We start from the raw sequence: 22,035 nt of genomic DNA, 5'->3' as shown, positions 1-22,035 counted from the left end.
TTGATTGTAACGATTGCTACAGTTGCAAATAAGCATGTATTCATACTGTTGCCAGTAGGTGGAGCAAGGATATCAGGCACTCCCTTGGAAGATGTTACAAGCATCTAGGGCACCTGATCCACAGATTCCCCTTGTTGTGGCATAATCTGTTTGCTCATCCAGAAGTGTGAAAGACTGAGGAGTAAAGGTGGACTAGAAAGGCATAGGCAAGAAAGAGAAAAGACAAGGTGAAAGAAAACAATGGAATCAGCTTGAAGCAAATATGTAGTTGCTCTTATGTGGATTTCCAGCATTTGTCCACAGGGGAAAAAAGCATCCTCCTGATCAAACACAAAAAGTCTTTCCCAAGGTTCCCTTATGCGATTGTTTTGTTTTGTTTGTTTTGCATATCTGTGAGTGGTACAATGGGACCTAGGCCAGATTTGCCCTCTGTTTACTGTGAAGTTGGCGAACGAGCTGATTTCTTGCCATCTTGATATGCTGGTGGGATAGTGCTGGACGGAATGTTGCTTCCAGAAAAGCCACACGAGATTCCTGAAGCTGGATCCTATCAAAACAGAAGCAGGAAACCTACCTGGTCACTGAGGTCACCTAGTGAGGCCCTGCTTTACGTAGTATGCCCTCATAGCTTTGATGGGTAGCAACACATGGCAAAGCTGTGGTTGCTGGGAACTGAGAGTGCCTTGCTCCAACCTCTTCCTTGCCTAGCCTTCTTTATCAGGTGTTTCCCTTTTAACATATTCTAAGGATGGCCATCGTTGTTTTTGTAGAACAGAGGTACACAAAATCACAACAGCTGGGGTTGTGTAGTTGATTTTAAAGAATGATGGACGAGTGAATAAACTGTACATTCAGTGGAGAATAGTCAGTATAACCTTACTAACACAGCCAGAGGGGCAGGAAAGTAAACAGATGAACAGTTAAACATCATGGTATAAGCTGTAGGAACAGCCCCTAATGGGCTTGAGTGTACTTATATCATAGCACAGCGGTGGCAAACCTATGGCACAGGTGCCAGAGGTGGCACTCAGAGCCCTTTCTGTGGGCACGCGTGCACAGAGTCCGTCATGTGGATGGGGCGGAAAATCACACACACCCCACACACATATATCTAGGCTGGCCTGGGTGCGATCGTTTACCTGGGAGCAAGCTCGGTTGCTGGCAATGGGGCTTGCTTCTGAGTATACCCTCCTAGGGTCGTGATTCACCCATTTGAAGCGTTGCACGGTTGCTTCACCAAGCTTTCTCCCGAGTGATGCGGGAGCATTCAGATTAAATTGCCGTGTTGGCACTTTGCGATAAATAAGTGGGTTTTGGATTGCAATTTGGGCACTTGATCTCGAAAATGTTCGCCATCACTGTCATAGCACGTTGTCTCCACATCTAATTAAGTAATCCATTCTGTAATGAACTGGAACTATTTAAAATTGAAGTGACAAATGTTTCTGTGACAAATAATGCATGAAAAGTAACTGCTTTTCTCTGTTGTTAGCCCCCCACCTCCCACCCCACCATCAGTATTCAGAGGCACAACTTTTCTGAACTCAAATGAACTGTCTTGGTTGTTAGCCATTTATAGACCCATGCTCTATTATCTATTTAATCCCCTTGTATATGGGCACTTGCCCACTCCCCACGTGCTGTTCAGCAGATCACAATTTCCATCTAACTCCAAACAAACCTGTGCACCAGCCAGCCGGTGTTGCTTCTCACCCTCCCTGGCTGCTCCCTCTCATTCTGCCTTGTTCTAGATAGTGTCAGCATCTCTTCTCACTGTGCCAGCAACACTCAGACAAGAAGAAGCAATCCAGAGAGGAACAGAAAAATAGAAAAGGAGATTAACACCCCCCCTACCCATCCCTCATTCTTGGATGCTCCCTCTGTCCCCCCCACCCCCATTGCTGTAGAGATTGTCTCCGGAACAAGTGGAAGAGCAAGAGTGAATGCAGGGAGGGAGTGCATAGCAACGAGACTTCAAAATGAAGAAGGGCCAGGGGAATCATCTCCGGGAGGTAAGAGGCAACAATTGGTACCAAAGGAACATATGGGGGGGGGGGGGCTTGTGCAAGGTGCCTTTTTGCATGTAAAATAGGTGGAGTTTGAGCATGCCAAAATACAGAAAGCCAGCCCTCATCACTTCCTGAGGCAAGTATACCAGGAGATGACTCCTCTGGGACAGGCACTTAGTAGTGGCAATCTACTACATGGGCAATGCTTTCTTCTCTTATAACCAAAGGCAGCAGATGAAGCAGGTGGATGGCTGAGTGGTGGGTTGCTGCGTGGGTGACTGTCATTTCATGAGGAGCTCTTCTCTCTCCCTTTAATTAGCAAGTTCAGTAAACACTGGAGCTGTGCAGATATTTGGCTGCACCTATTCGAGTTACCCAGCCTTGCGTTGCAGATGTTTTTCCTAGAAGGCAAGTGTTCCTATCAGAATGGTTCATGTTGTGACTGGGTGGGAGAGTATGGTGGAAGTTCAGGTGCAAGGCTGCATCCCCTGTGGACTTTACATCAATTATAGACACCTCCCTATCATATCCAAGGGATAGCAGGTTTGTTGGGGCATAACACAGAAGAAGGGAGGGACAGTGGTGAGTGCTCAGTGTGAGCTTTAGGAGAACTGGGCAGTTACTCACTTTGGGGATTGCTAAGGCATAAAAGTGGGCCAAGTCTGTTGTGCCTTTCTGAAACTAGGTTTGTGTCATTTGGCTGCTTCTTCCCTCTCCTTATTTCGTGATGGTCTTTGCGGTATGATTTTCCATTATCATTACACATTATCATTACACTCTCTGTCCTTTTTCTCTCAATCTGAAATCTCTTGGTTTCTTCATCAGGGGCCATGTCTAACTCTTTCCTTCTTAGACCCTTGTAACTCTTAGACCCTTGTAACTCGTTGACTAGGAAGTGTCTATTATACCTTAAATCCTTTCCAAAATCATATCTTCAAGAGTTGATGCTAGTATAAGAATGGAGACGAGAAAAGTTCCTTCATATATGTGGCTAAAGGAGTTTCTAGGAGTGTTCAGGTTTCTGTTCCTGAGAAGTCTCAGTGGCCTTGGGACAGAAGTGTATCTCAATAAGAGAAAATATAATTAGGATGACATAAGGAATGGATGAAGCTGAAAGGTTTCCTCTTTCTAAGGACCCTTCCACACACACCAGTAAATACGGCTGTAGGATGGTAAATAATCTGTGGGATGGGCACTTTGCACAGATCCCGTCCCCAAAGCAAGTCTGCCCCGTGTTATTTTCCCCAACCCAGTTTTTTTGAAAATTGTTAGTGATCCTTTTCAAAAATCCCAGGTGTGAGTCACTCCCAAGCGAACGGCCAGGCAGGAGGCACTTTATTTGCCTCCCTTCCACCCCATCCTCCATGGTCAAGGAGAAGCCACCCACCATTGCCTGGCCATTGCGGAGAGGCCCCTTTCCCCCTTTTTTTAAAAAAAATGTGGCTTGCCTCTGCGTAGCTACACAGGTGCAGCTGGTCGTTTCGTGGGACATCGGCATGTATGTGGGTGGGAAGTAAATAAAAAAAGAGATGCATCACGCAACCCAAATTGTTTCCATGGGCTCCAATCGCTGCCTGCACAGATGCATGTGAATGCAAAAACAGGAAAATGGGTTCCTTTATCACGACTGCAACCTGTTATACATTTGCTGTGTGGAAGAGGTCTAAGCTGTACATTTTATTACAGGAGATACCCTCCAGACCTGTACGAGGAGGAGGAGGAGGCTGGAGTCAGTCACCAACCCCTTGCAAGGACCATCTGTTTAGACTGGCTCTTGCTGAGCCAAATTCCCTCCCCTATATGAGCACACTTTGAGTATCAGAGTGTTTTCTAGTGAACTTTGGGACTCACAAGATCAACATTTTCCTGGAGCTGACTGCCCCTTTCCCAAATATGAAAGGCATTACTTTGCATACAAAACAGGAAGCAGGCATGGTGGCCACCATGTGCTGAGTCGTGTTGTAAGAAAATGGCAACAAATCCAGATGATTCCCGTTGAGTTTTTTTTCTGGGCTCAGAGTTTGCATAGTCTTTAAAATGGATCACCTGGCTAGTCATTTCCGTGTCTCAGGCTCATTCCGCACATGTAGAATAATGCACTTTCAAACTGCTTTCAGTGCTCTTTGAAGCTGTGCGGAATAGCAAAATCCACTTACAAACAGTTGTGAAAGTGGTTTGAAAACACATTATTTTGTGTGTGCGGAAGGGGCCTCTGTCCTGCGGGCTTCAGAGCAGACACCTCTTGGTGATTAAAGTAGCAGGAAGCACAGGCCAGAAGAAATGCAAATTATATATGTACGCAGGAAAAATAGCAAAAAAATACCTGCCCCAGAAAAAATGAGTGGGCATCTTGTCAGGTTCTTACACCCTAGTAAGTACATTCATTTTGTTCAATATGAACGACTTCAGTATCTTTGGCTTCCTACACCAGTTTCCCCTTCCTCCTTTGGTGGCCTGCCAATCATACAGAGAGCTCTGTTAGATTGCAGCAGAAAAGGTGGGGCTGGGGCTGAAAGGGAAGTCATCATGGTCCTGCTTGGTGTGAGTGTTAGGATAGTGTGAGTACAAAAGAGCCTTTTCATATCAGTTCTTCTTTACCCTCTGTCAGATGTATGTTGAAATCACATAGCAGAAAAAACTGAGGTTAGCTGAGGTTTTGGTATAATACCAAACTTTGGCTCTGAATTTCCGAGACAGCTTCATGCCATCTCTATTCTAAGTCTTGTTTTTAACTTAAGTTTTGGAATATCTGTAAAAAGTTGTTTGTGCTAGTGATGTTTCGTTCAGAAGCCACTGGCCTATGGGATAATTCTTCACTAGAGTGCAGCAGGGAGATATTTGAGGTCAACTTATAGATGTCAGCTTTCTCTAGAAATCACAATACTTCTACAGGCAACAACCATGGAGACATGGAGATCAGTAATTCCTGTATTAATTTTTGCCATTCTAAGCATGCTACGTGAGTCTTCTTTGAAGGCAAGCAGCCAGCATGAGAAACTACTAGTAATTGTAGTTCCTGCCTGCCTGTGAACAACAGGTGCCTTTTCGTTGAGACTCTTCCTGTTTTGCTTTCTGGTTTATAGCTACCACCCTAGGGAAAACTGAACCTGGGGAAACAACATTGGGTATGTTATCTATTAAAAGATTACAGTCTATGTCACATTCTCCTTCTTTCATAATGTATAATTCAGGAAACAAGTGGCATGTCCTCATTTCTCAGTCCACCTTCAGGCGCACGCAGCCAAAAACATGAATTAGAACAAGGCTAGATTCACGTTGTAGAGGAGAAGGGGGAATTCCGTAAACGTTTCTTCTATCAGTGGCAAACCTGAAGTCACCATGTTGTCTAGTGCTGGCCCTAACTTCCTGTTCAAAGTATTAAAAAAACTGAATTCTCCTATAACAAGATTTTGTAAAAATACTGAGAGGAAAATAACACTTTGAAAAAATAAAAAAAGAGAGTTGATTCCTCCGGCTGCCAGCCTGTGACTCAGTTGTGACACAGATGCATTTCTCAGAGTGAAATATTATCTTTCCTAGCAGCTCATTGTTCGGCATGATGAGTTAAAAAATGCCTTCATAGTGTCTATACATACATTATAATTGTTCCCATTATTTATTTTATTTACTTACCTGCCTTTGTCCCCAATTGGAAATCAAAGGGCCCTACATTGTTCTCCTCTTCACTATTTTACCCAAACAACAATCCTGTGGGGTAGGTTATAACATGTGCAATGGGACCAAGCTCACCTAGCAAGTAGACCTGGCAGAGTGGGGATTTGAACCCACATCTCCCAGATCCTAGTCCTGTCCTCTAACTACTATAACACAGTGACTGTGACCCAAAAGGGAGTTTATCATTTACAACTGCTTATTGGAATAATACGCCTGTAAAAAAAGTATCTACTGACCTGGCCCTCTAGCCATTAACAGTTGAGCCATCTATCACATTTCATTCAATAAACGTAGATTAATATTGAATGTACATTCTATGACAGACTCTGTGAAATACATATGTACATTTTGTTAGTTTAAAAAATTGACCTCATTAGATTTTTTTAAAAGTCGATTGTTGTACAAAAAATTCAGAACTAAGAATTCTAGTCAAGTTACAAAAAAATTGATTCACCTGGCTGAGATTTCAGTCTTTTGGGTCATCTACTGAAATTCCTTGAAAGGTTAAATTATTTTCAAATGCATCTTCTAGCTTCTTTCATTGAAACATTTTTAACTAGTTCCTGTCTCTCCTTCTATAGAAAACATATGAAATGAAAGGCTTTAGCCAGGTTTTCATATTTTCTCTGTAATTTTCTTGTGGGTAGTCTGATAAATGATAACTGATGACTGAAATCCTGGCTGGGCTGTATATATGAGCCAAGGTTGTCTACTCTCAGTCCTTAACACCACATACCTTTTTATCCTCATGACACCCATCAAATTCTAGGTCAGCAATTCCCAACCAGGCTTCCGCGGTATCCTGGGGTGCTGTGAGCATGTCCCAGGGGTACTGCAACAATGCTACTGGGCCCCCTTTCTTTCTCCCTGCAGCCACCCCTCAGCTGGCCGCGGCACTGAGGGCGCCTGCAGGCCTGTGGTGGCAGTGCCTTGACCCAGGAGCATGCCACCCAGGAGCATGCTTGCTGCCCCACTGGGCCCCCTGCACATCCTGCTGGCACCTCTCCCTGGCGATGGTGAGAGATCAGAGCTGGGGTCCAGGGTGCTGGCTGGCTGCTGCCCCTGGACACCCGGCAAGCCCCTTCCTCTACCCCCAAAACTCCAGCCAGGCCATCCATAGGCCTGGCAAAGCCTCCCCACCTCCCCCTCCTACCCCAATCATCTAAATTCCACCCTCCCCCACCCGTACTCACACCTTTCAACCCTTCCCCACCCAATACACCCCAAGCCTCACCTTGCCACCCTGTCCCACCAGAACCCTCACCTTTCCACCTTTCCCACCTCAAACCTCTCTGTTCCACCCTCCCCCACCCGTACTCACATCTTTCAACCCTTCCCCATCCCAATACTCACTTTCAACCCCTTCCCCACTCCAACCCACACTTTCCAATCCCCTCACCCTAGTACTCACCTGCCAACTCTCCCCCATCTCAACCCTTACCTTTCTTTCTCCCCATCCTGAGCCTCACCTTGCCACCCTGCCTCACCAGAACCCTCACTTTCCCACCCTCTCCCACCTCAAACCTCTCTGTTCTACTCTCCCCCACCCATACTCACACCTTTCAACTTCTCCACCCCAATACTCACCTTCAACCCTTCCCCCTCCTACCCACACCTTCCAACTCTTCCCGATTCTAATACTCACCTGCCAACCCTCCCCATCCCAATCCTTATCTTTCTTTTCTCCCCCACCCCAAGCCTCACCCTGCCCCACCCTGCCCCACCAGAACCCTCACCTTTCTGCCCTCCCTCACCTCAAGACTCTCTGTTCCACCCTCTCCCAATCTGCCACCCCAGCCTTTCAACCCTCCTGCCATCCCAGTCACTCCTCCATACCCTTCCCCTATCCTCACTTTCCAACTTACCCCAAGCCACACCTCTGACCCCCAAGCCACAGACCTAGAACCAGGTAAGTGCTGCACCATGAGAAAGGGATGTAGGATCTATTATAGCTCCACTAAAGCCCATCGTGGGGGGGAGGGGAAGAAAACTTGGATTTTGCCCCGGGGCCCATTTTTCCTAGATACCCCTCTGGGGGTGGCAAGCAGGGGCACTGGGAGGGGAAGGCGGGGGAGTGGCAAGCAGGGGAACTAGGAAGGGAAGGGGGTGGCAGGGGTGTATCGCCTGTGAGATATGAAGACCGAGGTCAAGGGTACTGTGATGTTGAAAAGGTTGGGAAACACTGTTCTAGGTAGTACTGATACAGGTAGGGCCAGATATTCCCCATTGCTTCATCCTTTATAAAGTTTCCCCCTCCCTACTTTCCTTTGTTTCTACAGTTATTTTTCTACTCTGAATTATATCCATGACAAGCCTCCAACAAACTCTTAAACATCCCCTGCTGGGGTGCATATGCCAAGATCTCCTTTCTGCCTCTCAGCAGGGTTAGGAAAGGAAGAGAAAGCATGTGCATAATGTTTATAGTCTGGGGTGAAAAACTTCTCACACTAGGTTGCTATTCTAAGCCATGGGAAGTGGATTATAACAACAACAACGATGGCCTTTATTCGCATACAGGGAAGTGGATTATTCTTTCTTTTTTTCAGAGCCAGAAGCTCGTCTCTATGAAAAACTCAAAGCAAAGATTATGAGAATTAAGTGGGGGATAAAAAGAATCTTTATGGACAATCACATTAATCAATAGCATAGGCTGAATAGCCTGTGGTATAGTCAGGAGATTGTGGGATTATTAGATGACAAACAGTATAATCCTAAACAGAGCCCATTGACTTAAATGGATTTAGAACAGTGCAACTCTATTTAGGATTGTGTTGCAGTTTGCATGGCTGGTATTCCCAAGGGATTTACAGTCTCAGATCTAGAAATCCTGCTAAAAAGTGTGCATAGAGTGGGCAGATTGCTCACTGATGGAGTAGGCTGGTTGCTCACCTTTCAAGCAAAAAAAAAAAGTCCTGGTTCTTAGCTTACGAGGTCAGGAGTGAATAATAGAGAACCTTGAATAAAATGGTCTACAAGCAGCCATTTTTTCCAAGCTTGGTTCCATGTGTACATAGTGGACTCATCATGTGAATGAATCACCAGAGGCCCAAATGTATACATGGCTAGGAGAAGTCTGAGTATTCTCACATAGCTTGTTATGCCAGTGACTCACAATAGTTTCTAGTCTAAAAGACCCCTCCCCATATATACACCTGATTGATCTATCGATTGATTGATCGATCGATTGATTTTGTATCCCTCACTCCCCACATTCCCTTTAGGCAGGGGGCTGAAAAAGAAGCCTGGTTTGGAGCTGCATGAAATAGCCCTGAAATAGTGGGACTGATAAGGAAATAGCCGCAGTGTTCACTTACACAGAATGTTCTCATAAGTGACGGCTGGTTAAAGAACAGAAAGAGGGGAGAGTGGGTGGGGAGGCTGAGATCAAAAGTAAATAATTTGAACCATAATAAATACTTCAAATAGGATTCAAGAGAAATTATTTTTATTATGTTTCAAAACCAGGCACTTATATAGATAAAAGGATTCTTTAATTTAAATCAAAGCGTCCCTTTTTATCACAGAAGTTTTTTGAGAAGTGGAGTTTTCTTCATTTCTTTTATGAAGCAACTAGTATCTATATAGCTTAAATGTATGTATGTACACCTGTCTCTCTGACTGTGTTACATTCACAAACACACTACCTTAGCCAGTACAGCTTGGTTCAGTTGTTATTATTATTATTAGAAGAAGAAGAGTTTGGATTTATATCCCCCCTTTCTCTCCTGCAGGAGACTCAAAGGGGTTTACAATCTCCTTGCCCTTCCCCCCTCACAACAAACACCCTGTGAGGTAGGTGGGGCTGAAAGAGCTCCGAGAAGCTGTGACTTGCACAAGGTCACCCAGCTGGTGTGTGTGGGAGTGTACAGGCTAATCTGAATTCCCCAGATAAGCCTTCACAGCTCAGGCGGCAGAGCTGGGAATCAAACCTGGTTCCTCCAGATTAGATACACGAGCTCTTAACCTCCTATGCCACTGCTGCTCCTGTTGCCAACGATGTGCCAAAAAATGTCCTATATCTTTAACAGACATAATGTGTAGAAATGGACAGCTGAAGCTTTTCATGGTTTAGAGGTAAATAACATCACCTGGTAAATAACATTCCAATAAGCCTCTGTTAAAGAGAGATGGGACACTTTTGCTCCAGGCCAGTTAGCAACTCCAGTTGTTATAATTTTGCTAATCCAGCCATGTATACAGGGAGATCAGGCTATGCACATTCCTCTTAATATGCATGGTCACCATACTGTGTAAATAGGGCAACGTGTATTTTCTAGCTTCAGTGCAGATGTTTGGGAATGTGTAGTAAATTCTCCCATTTATGCTAGATTAGATCACAAAAATTGTAGCAACTGAACTGGGTTCCTATCTAAAATCTCATGGTATAAAAGTTGTTCTGAGGACAGGTAAACAACCTCTTACATGCATGACAAACAGGACCGTACGATACGAGGTCATTCTGCTTGGCCTGAAGTTCACTAGATTCCCTTCGAAGGCAAGATGGTCCTGGGACAGGCCAGAGCTTAGATCTGGTAATTCTTTGGGGCCTTGATATAGTGAAGTTATCAGCTATTGCTCTTTCAAGTCCCACCCCTAGTGACTGACAGCAGCCATGCTCTAACTGTTGGTACTGTAATGAACAGGTACACAGCATTGCTGCTCAGCGTATTGAAACTGTGAGGTGGGCACAGAAGGTGTTAGCTAGTTGGACCCATCCCTAGACCAGGAGGTTGCCTGCTATTGCCTACTATCCTCAAAGGACTCTGGCCAAGTGTTGCTGCTGCCTTCAGTCAACTGATATTATTCAACTGGGCTATTGGAGAAAAGGTAGAGTCTTTATCCCTTTCAGATGCAGTATTCTTGTGGTTGCAACTTGCTGGGGTTGGTGGGCATGTGCAAAATCAGAAGAAAGCTGGAGCCGCTATTTTGCTTCTGTGGGATTTTCAGGGCACCAGTTTGGACACAGGGGAACAAAATGCCGGATGAGATGGACCTTTGGTTTCATTCAGTGGGGTTCTTATGTTCTCAGATGCCAGCCACTGAATAAAGGATGTTATGCATTTGAGGAACCTTATACAGGACACTGAATTATTGCCTCTACACTAACTGAACTTTGGATGGCTTAGATATTTGTTTTTTGCATGTATTGTTTTTTCCATATATTTTGTTGCTAGAGAATTTATCCCTTTGCTTTATATTTATTATTATATTTGTCAGCATATTTCTTTTTTGCTGTATTCACTTTTTGATTTCATTTTTTTTTATGGGAAAAAAAGTTCTTCCCCACCATTGAATTACAGTGACGGGCTGCATTCCTCACTCAAGATATCCTCCCTCCTAAACTTCAGGCAGGTAGTAGGAAACATCCCCTCATTGCGAGGACGTAGGTAAGGAGGGGTTCTCGGGTTCAACACCCCCCCCCCCGCATTCATGTCTGAAGCTCCGCCCACCCGTTTGTGGATTTTTAAAACATTTTAGTGTTTTTCGGTTTTTGGCCTGCAGGGAGCGCATTGTTTAGGCTAGCACAGGGGTAGGGAACCTGCGGCTCTCCAGATGTTCAGGAACTACAATTCCCATCAGCCCCTACCAGCATGGCCAATTGGCCAATTGGCCAATTGGCCATGCTGGTAGGGGCTGATGGGAATTGTAGTTCCTGAATATCTGGAGAGCCATAGGTTCCCTACCCCTGGGCTAGCAGTACCACACTTGTTTGGGGGACTCTCCTGATGATACTACCCAGGTTTGGTGAGGTTTGGTTCAGGGGGTCCAAAGTTATGGGCTCCCAAAGGGGGTGCCCCCATCCTCCATTGTTTCCAATGGGAGCTAATAGAAGATGGGGGCTACACATTTGAGGGTCCATAACTTTGGACACTCTGAACCAAACTTCACCAAACCTGGGTGGTATCATTAGGAGAGTCTCTTACTGATACCAGCCAGGTTTTGTGAAGTTTGGTCCAGGGGGTCCAAAGCTATGGACTCTCAAATGGGGTGCCCCCATCCCCCACTATTTCCAATGGGAACTAATAGGAGATGGGGCCACACCTTTGAGGGTCCATAACTTTGGACCCCATGAACCAAACTTCACCAAACCTGGGTGGTATCATTAGGAGAGTAGCCTAAAGATACCCTAAAAGTTTGGTGTTGCTAGCTTAACGATTTTTGTTGTTTTAATGTTGTTTAACTGGGGACCCCAGATTCTCCCTTTAAGGTGGATTTAAAAGGAGAATTTGGGCTCTCTAGTTTAAACACCATTGAAAGTGATGCTGTTTGGGGGTGGATTCCAGCATCACAGCGGCTGCCTGGGGCAGGGTGTGGGGGAACGGGACGCAAAACTCAGATTTTGCTCCATGTTCTATTTTCCCTCTATGCCTCTGCCCAGAGGGGAGGGCAGAAGGAGCTGCCAGCTGCCGGCTTGGAGCCCAGCTGGTGGTGGGCAGGGGAGGGCAGGGCGGGGAAGTCTGCCTTGGAGAGCTGCTTTTATAAGCGCTAGGCCGGGGGCGGGGCTTGGGAAGGCATGGCCATGCCCTAGGGGCGGGTGGGGTGTGGCCCCACCCCCGAATCCCCCCATAAAAAATCTATACCTACATCCCTGCCTCATTGGAGGGAATTTAAACAATCACTAGAATAGCAGGCTTAGGGAGGTGGCTGGTGCCTCAACAAAGCAGGAAATAGTAACAAACAACAGAAAATAGAAAGAGGATTGTGATGTATTTACACATGTCCACCCAATCTTGCAAAGGCAACAGAGATGGAAGGGTCTATTTTTTTAAAAAGGAAAAATGGGAGTATGTAGGTGTGGGAAGCTAAGCCCTTCTGCACTTTAATGTTGAAGTATTTTTCCTCTAGTCCACTTTCAATGCCAATCAGGAATCAAACACAGTAAAGTAAAGCACAAGAATAGGCAGGGTTAAAACACTCCATAACTGCAAACACTCCACTCCCTGCTTTCTTTTAGGGAGGATATCAAATTACTCTGTCCCTGCTGGTTTAACTCAAAAATCTCAATTTTTATGTGTAAATTGAACTTCTGAGCCTTTTACATTTCTAAGGATTGCTGCCTGTGGGGCATGACTCTGCCCGCCTTCCTCCACAGCTCAGGATCCCCCCAGGAGGGGAGAGGTAAGAAAATCATATTATGTAAATGGAAATTCTGTCTGCAGAAATGCTGCAGTGGATCCAACCCTTTTATTTTCACAACATTTTTTCACATTTTTCAACATTATTTTTGGGTGGATGCTATATCAATAGAATACAACATGAACATGAACAAAACACACCCAAGAAACAATTAATAGGGAATAATTATATTGAGACCCTGACTGCTGACCGGTTGCCAGCTCTGTGTTGGAAAATACGTGGAAGTTTGGGGGTTGGAGCCTGAGGAAGGCAGTGTTTCTGGAGGGCAGAGACTTCAGTGGGGTATAATGCCATAGAATATGCTTTCTAAAGCAGCCATTTTCTCCAGGTAGACTGATCTCTGTCACCTGGAGATTCGCTGTAATCTTGGGAAATCTCCAGCCACCATCTGGAGGCTGGCAACCCTATCTGGAATTCAGAAATTGTCCAGGCTGTTAACAAAAACGCCTCTAAGCATACTCACCCTGAAACAGAACCAGATATTCTTCCTAAGAAATGATAGCAATGGAAGGGGGACAACGGCTACAGCATCACTGGAGGGAAAAATTAAAGTGTGGCTGACTGAACAAGGCACAAAACCCATATTAGAGCCTATTTCCTGATGATGATGGCAGTGAAAAGGTAATATTTATCTGTCAACATTATTATCTGCATATATTATCCAGTGCAGTGATTCTGGTTGGTTTGGGAACTTTTACCTGATAGCCCCAAGAAATTCGGCTCTAACCCCACGAAGGTCTGCTGTGACCAATTTGCTAATTACTTTGCAGAGAAAATTACCCAGATCCATTCTGGTTTAGAAACTGACATGATGTTTCCTTTGGCATCTTCTTGTCTCATTTGTGTGGATACCTTTCAGCTTGTGGCACACAAAGATCTGGAGAGGATCCTTGAAGAGGTGAGGCCTATTACCTGTGTCTTTGACCCTTGCCCTTACTTCCTAATAAAAGCTGCCAGAAGGGGACTGATTAAATAGATAAGGGGAGTTGTAAATGCTTCCTTGGGAACAGGAGTTGTGCTGCCTGTCCTCAAGAAGGCAGTGATTGGACCTTTTCAGGGGGGGGGGGGGATGCTTCCTGAGCCCTACCATGTAGGAAAACCAATGGCCAGTCTCCAATTTTTCATTCTTGGACTAGGCTACTTCCCAGCTCCAGGGACTCTTGGAAGCGACTGATTTTAATGTGGATTTATGTCAGGATTTAGAACCTAGACTGAGGAGGAGAAAAAGGGGAAGTTTGGATTTATACCCGCCCTTTCTCTCCTGCAAGGAGACTCAAAAAGGCTTACAAACTCCTTCTCCTTCCTCTCCTCACAACAGACACCTTGTGAGGTAGATGGGACTGAGAGAGTTCACAGAGAATTGTGACTAGCTGAAGGTCACTCAGCAGGATTGTAGGAGTGGGGAAACAACTCTGGTTCACCAGATAAGACTCCACTGCTCATGTGGAGGAGTGGGGAATCAAACCCAGCTCTCCAGATTAGAGTTCACCTGCTCTTAACCACTTCACCACACTGGTTCTTTGGTCACCTTGACTAACCAAAGAACTAGACAATAGAGTTTGACCCTACTAATTCTCCTGCAGCCTCTGATACCATCCTACTAGGCCACCTGGGACTATGGGATGCCGTATTACATGGTTCAATTCCTATGTAGGAGGCCGGTCCTAGAAGATAGTGCTGGGAGATTCCTATTCTGCCCCCTGGCCTGTCAGGTTCCACAGTGTTTGAACTTATCCCTCATGATATTCAGTATCTACATGAAGCCCCTGGGAGAGGTCATCAGGAGACCTGGGCAGCATTGTGACCACTGTGCAGATCAAATCCATCTCTACCTTTTCCACCCAATTCTGAGAAAGTTGTTGATGTTGTAAACCAGTGCCTGGAGTCAACAGTGGGCTGGATGAGGGTAAACAAGGTGAAATATTGTCCTGATATTGACAGGGGTCTCCTGATTGATTGAACAGTAGACCAAGGACTTGAGATCTCCCTTGCCTTGGATTGGATTATACTGCACTTGAAAAATCAGATATACAGCTTGGGTGTGGTGTTTGACACAGCAACCACCTTAGAAAATCAGGTGGCTGCTGTTGTTCAGAATACTTCTGCCCAGCTTCAGCTGCTGTGCCAGCTGCACCAGGCCCAGTCTGATTGAGCTACAGGGATCTATGCCCTGGTTACATTTAGATCAGAATGTTGCAGTGTGCTATATTTGGGTCTATGCTTGAAAGTTGTTTGGAGGCTGCAGCATAGTTTCCTTTTTTTAACGGCTGCAACAAACTGGGTTGACACGATCATTGAGCTATTCACTCCAAGATCACCTTCCCTTTCCGTTTCCACTCCCTTTCGCTCTGAGCAAGTTCAGACCGCATACTTTGACCACTACACTGCTCACCCCAAGTTTCAGATAATTTATGAACTAATTAAATAGCACTGCCCCAGTACCAATCCTTGTGGGATCCCACTACTTATTTTTCCTCCATTATTGTCCATTTATTCTACTCTTTGTTGCCTCTTGTTCAAAATGTTTTTTTTACCAATAAAAGGACCCAGTCCTCTTATCTGAGCTTACTCTATAGTCTTTGCTGAAGTACCTTGTCAAAAGCCAGGTCGCCATGTCCACACATTTGTTTGCTATCTGTAACCTCCAAAAGGTTAATGAGGCAGGACTTCCTTTTGTGTAAGCTAAGCTGATTTTAACTCAGAAGGCCTTATTCCAATACGTGCCTAATAATTTTATCTATAATTTACAGTTTCTACCAGTGGCGGAGTGCCAAGGGGACAGGGTGTGCATCGTGCACCAGGCGCACGCCTGAGGGGGCGGGAAATCGCACCTGTCCCCTCCCCCTTTCCCCCGCTCCCCTCGCAGCCCCCCTGCGAGTCTTGGGGCTTACAAGGTCTCCTGGGAAGTATAGTTCATCAGGCAGTTTTTTCCCTGAACTGTGAAGAGGCCTCTTTTTTTCAGCCTCAAAAAGTACTAAAAATAGAAAAGGAACGTAGGTAAGTGTGGGAAGGGGAGCAGGGTGTGTGTGCCACAGGAGTGTATGTGCTGCGAGGGGCACCGGGGGGCGGGGGCACCGCGGGGGGCCATGGGGGGCAAAAAAACACACTGCGCACCGGACGCAGTTTGGCCCAGCTACGCCTCTAGTTTCTACTAATTTGCCAGGGACATTTGGCTAACAAACCTGTAATTTACTGTCGAAGGCTTTCACGGCCGGAATAGTTTGTTGAGCCCGCTGGTTACGAAGTATATTCTCTCTGATGCTTATTTGTGGCTGGCATCTTCAGAGATCCTCTGAAGATGCCAGCCACAGATGCAGGCGAAACGTCAGGAGAGAATGCTGCTAGAACACGGCCATACAGCCCGGAAACCACACAGCACCCAAAGCCTGTAATTTACTGTTTCCCCTCTGGACCCTTTTTAAAAGTTGATGTAACATTCGCTGGCTAAGGTAAGGACAGGGTTTACTGGTCCATGTATAAACACGCTGCACAATGTTCTTGTGGTCTAGTTTAATTGATTATTGGCATAGGAAGCTAAAGCGCAGCATGGGGGCAGATCCTGTTGCTGGGCCCTACACCTGCTGAACCCAACACACACCATTCTCTGAGCCTGATGCTGGCAGAATTGGAGTAGCAAGTTGATAGGAACCATTCAGATGCTGGCTGCTAGATGGATCTCCCCTTACTGCCCGGAGGAAGCCATGCGAAGGAAGAAACTGGGATAAAAACACCCTGGGATATATGATCCCAGGTCTATCCCAGGATTATTAGCCGTGGGGAAAACACTTTGGTCTACCTAATGTGACTTTCCTGAAGAGAAACCAATTTCACAGCTTTTCCAGTCATGCAGTTGGGTTTGAATGGGCCATTTGAATGGTCAAAATAATCCACTGCTTGAATTACCCATTATGAATAATTAGGGAGCAATGGCTATAGCAGCCGCTGAGGTATCTCCACAACTGGGACACATTAGTTTGCATCCTTTTGAGCTGAAGATTCAGATTCATTGGAATGTTGATTAAAATAGAAGTAGTCATGTGTATTCCTTTCCTATTCTAACTTGCTTTTAAATAATCTATAAGGTTAACCCTGTGTGAAGAATTCAGTTTGAATAAGCACAATATCTTGAGGATAGGTACTAGATCAGTTGGTACTAGTTGGGGTAGGTGGGTACTAGTTGGGGTAGGTACTAGATTGTTCCTTTGTAAAAATGTCACTAGTTATTGCTAATAACAGTTTGATTCTCTAGGTATTTGGATTGAAAACATTTAGATGCGTGTTCTTGTGTAAGTCATCCACATGAACACATCTCAGAGCATAATTTAATGGTTTAATTAAATTATTCTATCATGGGTTTGTTGACCTTCTTGGTATTGTATTTTGGCAGTAAAGACAGACTGATAAGTCAAGACATCTAATTTCCTGTTTCTGAATATTTTAATTAGGACCTTCTGTTGTAATGATAGTTAGAAGGGTAATGTGGAAATATCAGTGGCGCTTTCCCAGTAGCTTTGGACAGGTTGACTTTGTTTACAAAAATATTAGCATTGTTCTGTTCTTATAACTGCTGCCTGTTTCCATACATTAATGCTAAATTCTCTTCAGCACATTGAGTTGTGCATGATGAGTGTGGATTTTTTGATGTATTTGTCTGCACGTGTAACATTTTTTTAGATTGCGAGTTATGTTCTGTAAATGCACAGTTTGATTATGCCTCATATATTGAACAATATATTTTGATCACATTCTCATATGTCTTATAGCTGTCTGTTATATTGAGGGACCTGCTGCTTGTGGAAGGATACACACACACACACACACACACACACAATTTCATAAGTGTAATGTGTATGCAATGTATATATCTACTTCCACAAGCAGCAGGTCCCTCAATATAATAGACAGCTATAAGACATATGAGAATGTGATCAAAAGATATTGTCCAAATGACACTTTTTTATTTTGTATATGTGCATGCAGACCAGTGTCTGTGTGCAGAAATGTGGACATGCAAACAAAAGAACATGTAACATATGGCATAAAAATCTGCGCTTAATCATTAGATCAGTTTCCTCACACATGCTTTCTTCAACAGAACAGTCCCTTTGTCTCCATGGAAACTGAAAGAGAGGAGCATTGACACTATATAAGTGAAGCCTGCTGTGGTAGCAAAAAGCAGTTTCTAGAGAAAAAGGGCCAGAGCTTAATTTGAACCAGAACTCATTGGAGCTCAGGTTAGAATCCACATAAAAGTACAGAAAAATGAACATGCCCCAACCAGCTACATCATACCTTACAGTTACCACTGAGTAGATGCATCCTGTCCTCTCATATTAAGGATTTTAAGAAAAGGCCTCCAGGTCAGTGTATGTGATTTCCAGACAGGTTCCTTTATAGAAGTTAAGCACTGGCAACTCATGCAGACTAAGGTGTACGTGAGTGCCAAAAGAGGCTATGTCAAAGGAGAAGTATTTTCAGGGCAGGGTTTTCCAGAGAGTACCTTTGCAAGTTTAGAGATTCTTAAATTAGCCCTGAAAGCAAACAAAGGAGGCTTGTGCTTGGAGAAGGCAAGAAACTTTTCCATTCCTATGGAGAGAATGTGTGAGCTGTAATCTGTTGGAATATGTGAATGGAAAGGGGAGACCAGTATTGGGGGAGAGGGTTAGTTTAACTTTTGCCCTTGCACTACTTTCTTTTGTTTACCATTACTGTCCTCAAACTGCTGTCATGCCAATTGGAAGTCTTCGTACAGTTTTTTTCTAGAAAGCATGGGGTTTCCAGAACTGGTTTTGGAGATCTTGATGGTGGAGCCCAGGGAGGATGGACAGATGCAGGCAAAATATTAGGAGCAAAAACTACCAAGCCACAGCCCAGAAAATTCACAACAGCTAGTTGTTGCTGGCCATCAAAGCCTTTGACAATACACTGTTCAGTTTGGATTCAAAACATGAAAATGACCTCTTCATGCTATACATATATTTGTCAACCCACCCTAGAGCAAACTGTAATTGTGACTCAGTGGGGTAAGTGCTGATCTTGTACAGCTGATTCCCAGAATCTCCTAATTATTCTTTCCTACTTCTGTAACTCTTCTCCTAATTTTTCCTTGCATTGCTTTCTCCTTTTTCCCCTATTTGCTTTTAATTTGCTCCTTCCACTTTTTCTCTTCCTCTATCAGCCAATAATTCCAGACTTATTAATGACTCCAAGTGATCATGGAGATGGGGATTTGGAAATGGAGCATCCTGAAGACAGAGGGAATTGGACGGGCAAACTGGATTTCCTTTTGTCTTGTATCGGATACTGTGTGGGACTGGGAAATGTCTGGAGGTTTCCATATCGAGCCTACACAAATGGGGGAGGTAAGAACAAAAATTTGCTATTTTCTCAGTTGCTTGAGTTAAGGCCTGTGAGGGCTTTGTATCCATGCTGAAAACTGGCAAATGAAGTGAGCAAATAGACCTTTTTCACTGCTGCATCTTCAATATGGCATGGAGAAGAGTGACAAGCACCAGAAATGAGAGTTGATAGGTCAATACTATTTTGCCCGCAAGTAGTGCCAGCATCAGCAAAAATACTATCTGTTTGCCTGCCTCAGCTTTGGCTTGGAGCTCCAAACTGGTATGTAGACTTTCTCAGGATCGATGTGGATTTGCTCACTGCTGATGTGAAACTGCCCAAAGAGAAATACAAATCAACATACTTTCTGCAATTATATAGCTCAGGGAGTCGGTGTCACATATTTTATCCACATTTTATGCGTCTCTAACAATCAAATGGGAAAGAGAATGGAGTTGGAATGGAGTTGAATGGAGTTCAGGGATAGGCATGATGTTGAGGAGGTATCTAAGCTATGAGGAGCGTGAAGAAACAGGTCAACTTGCCCCATGGTGCTTAGAGGTGGCTCCAGATGTGAGCCCTCTTCCAGGAGGGGAGTGAGTATTGGAACCCTCCCTGGCTGCTCATCCCCTACATGTTGGTGTGTGAGCTGGGCATGCCAGGTAGTGGTTGGCCCAGGCATGCTGACACATCCATTTGCCCTTCAGCTTGCCCTGTTGCCAGGGGGCCCCAAAGCCCACCTCCCAGTGAGTGCTTGAGGTGGGGCCTGTTGCTCTTGTTCCCTGCAGATGCTGCTGGAAAGGCCCCCAACTGTTAGCTTGGTTTCTGGGGGCCTCCCCTGTAACTGGACACCAGGCACCAAGGGGCCAAGCATCTTGGAGCTGGCTGATGGTTGGAGACTGATCCCATCCCTGAAGATCTCTGACTGGTGGCCACTCACGGGGGTGCTGCTGGGGCCTTGAGGCCCTGGAAAACTTGGCTGATGCCCCTCCCCCTGACCCAGGGAGGCCCTCTTCTTCCCGCCGGGGGCTCACACTGTGGGGGTCTGTGCAGAGCATCCCTTGGATGTCACAGGCTTGGTCCTGCTTCGAGCTGGGTGGGCTCCCCCACCCTCTCTAGATGGTAGAGGGAGCCCCGAGACTACATGCGGCACAGCCCTCATTCGGTCAGCTGTGCTTCTGCCATCCTTGGTGTTGCTGCTTGCCCCTGCTCTTAAGGTGCCTGGTGCTGCCTGCAGCCTGGAGAGACATTCACCTGGGTGGCCCTAATTTCCATGCTGTTCCCTCCTGCCATTGCCGCTCCTTCCCCCCACTGGGGCTCCCTGGCACTTTTCCCTGGCATCTCCCGCCTGAGCTCCAAAAAGAAATAGGAGGTCCCTGTTACCACTGGACCTACGGCAGCATGCCCCTTGTCCTCCCTCACGTGCCGCTTGAGGTTGCACTGCAATCCGCCGAGTGCAATCCACCAATTCCCAAACATTCGCTGCTGGAAGTCTACTGCTATCTTGCTCGGTTCAGGCCTCCTTCCATTGCCTAGAGACATTAAGTTAAATGGCTGCTTTCCCGCTGCTTCACGTGGCCTGATAAACAGGTGTCAGGTGACAGGAGGGAAATACAAAAGACGCTGACATAGCTCAAGCGGAAGAGAGGCATGGGAAGGCCCGGCCTGCCCTTATAAGGCCACAGCCCTGCCCCCTCCACTTTTCCATCACATGCTCGTGCCGGCTGCAGAATGGCCCCGCCTGTTGGGCTGGACGCGGTGCCAAGCCCACCCCTGTCCCTGCCTGCTCCCAGGTGGCAACAGTGGCCAAGGTAATTCTCGGGCCTCACTCTTTTTCAATCGACTTTCCCTGAACACCCAATTGCTACCTGCATAGTATTCATGGATTCTGTTCATTCCAAGTAAGGAGAGAAGAATTTTTCTCTGCTAATTTTGAAATGACAAGATAAATTGGCAATTTCACACAAATTTGTTGGGTAACGAATGCAAAATGGAAAAGAGAGCTCCTACTTGCCGTACAATTAACCAGCAATCTGTATGAATTATTTACTCTTAAACAGACTCTCGTTTGATGTTGGATATTGCTTCCAAATGCCTTGTGTGTTTTGGAAAGCAATGCTGATGCAGCAGTAGGAGGCGTACATCTTTCTGAATCAGGTGCAACTTGCAGGATTTCTGTAGAATTCAGCTTGCAGAATTCAGCTTGCAGAATTGAAGGGCTCTTCAATTCTGAAGACATTGTCTTCTCTGATGGGAGAAAAAAAGAATTTCAGAGTTTCATCATTTAGTTGGTTATCAGCCCAGGATACTGAGAGAATTAAGAGAAATAATTCTACTTTGCTTCACTGAATTTTCTTGTCCTATAAATTTGTTTTGACAACTTAAAAAAAAAGAAATTACATGTGTTGTTATTCTCTGACAAGGTAGCTGACAGTGCAACTCTAAACACAGCCACACCTGTCTAAACCTGTTAACGTCAATAGACATAAAAAGGTCTAACTCTGTTTAGGATTGCACTGAAATGGAAATGAAAACTTTTTAAATGAAAAAACATGAGAAGTGCTTAGCATCTGCAAGAAAGGTACATTTAAGAATGGGGGAAATATAGGCATTTTGGTTACTGAGACAAGGTAGGGTGCTAATTTGGGACTGATTGTGTTATGACTGAATCATAAGCATTCCAGCTGATCTTTTCAAGTCATGTAGAAGAGTCAGTTTTCACACTGAGATCTTGATGTACAGTTAAAATACATAGGTGCTACGGGGATAAGACCTTGTAGCTGTTCTATGTCCTAGGGCCTGACTATATTATATGCTTTCCCCAGGTTTGTCACTATGTCTGATGAACAGATATGGTCTGGAAGTTAAACGTCTC

The 22,035-nt window shown here is 45.2% G+C and overlaps 1 protein-coding gene across 1 annotated transcript in view; it reads left to right on the top strand.

Annotated features, from left to right (window-relative positions):
* The first annotated feature begins 1,752 nt into the window (after window positions 1-1,752).
* Window positions 1,753-22,035, top strand: part of SLC6A7 (solute carrier family 6 member 7) — a 43,273-nt gene continuing 22,990 nt past the window's right edge. Inside the window, exons 1-2 of the mRNA XM_048489970.1 lie at window positions 1,753-2,012; window positions 19,000-19,183. Coding sequence (XP_048345927.1) covers window positions 1,980-2,012; window positions 19,000-19,183 — 217 coding nt within the window. The 5' untranslated portion in view covers window positions 1,753-1,979. The remainder of the gene's footprint in view (window positions 2,013-18,999; window positions 19,184-22,035) is intronic.

The sequence above is a fragment of the Sphaerodactylus townsendi genome, linkage group LG03 (assembly GCF_021028975.2).
Source record: "Sphaerodactylus townsendi isolate TG3544 linkage group LG03, MPM_Stown_v2.3, whole genome shotgun sequence".
NCBI classification, from domain to species: domain Eukaryota; kingdom Metazoa; phylum Chordata; class Lepidosauria; order Squamata; family Sphaerodactylidae; genus Sphaerodactylus; species Sphaerodactylus townsendi.
This window is presented reverse-complemented; position numbering and strand designations above follow the sequence as displayed.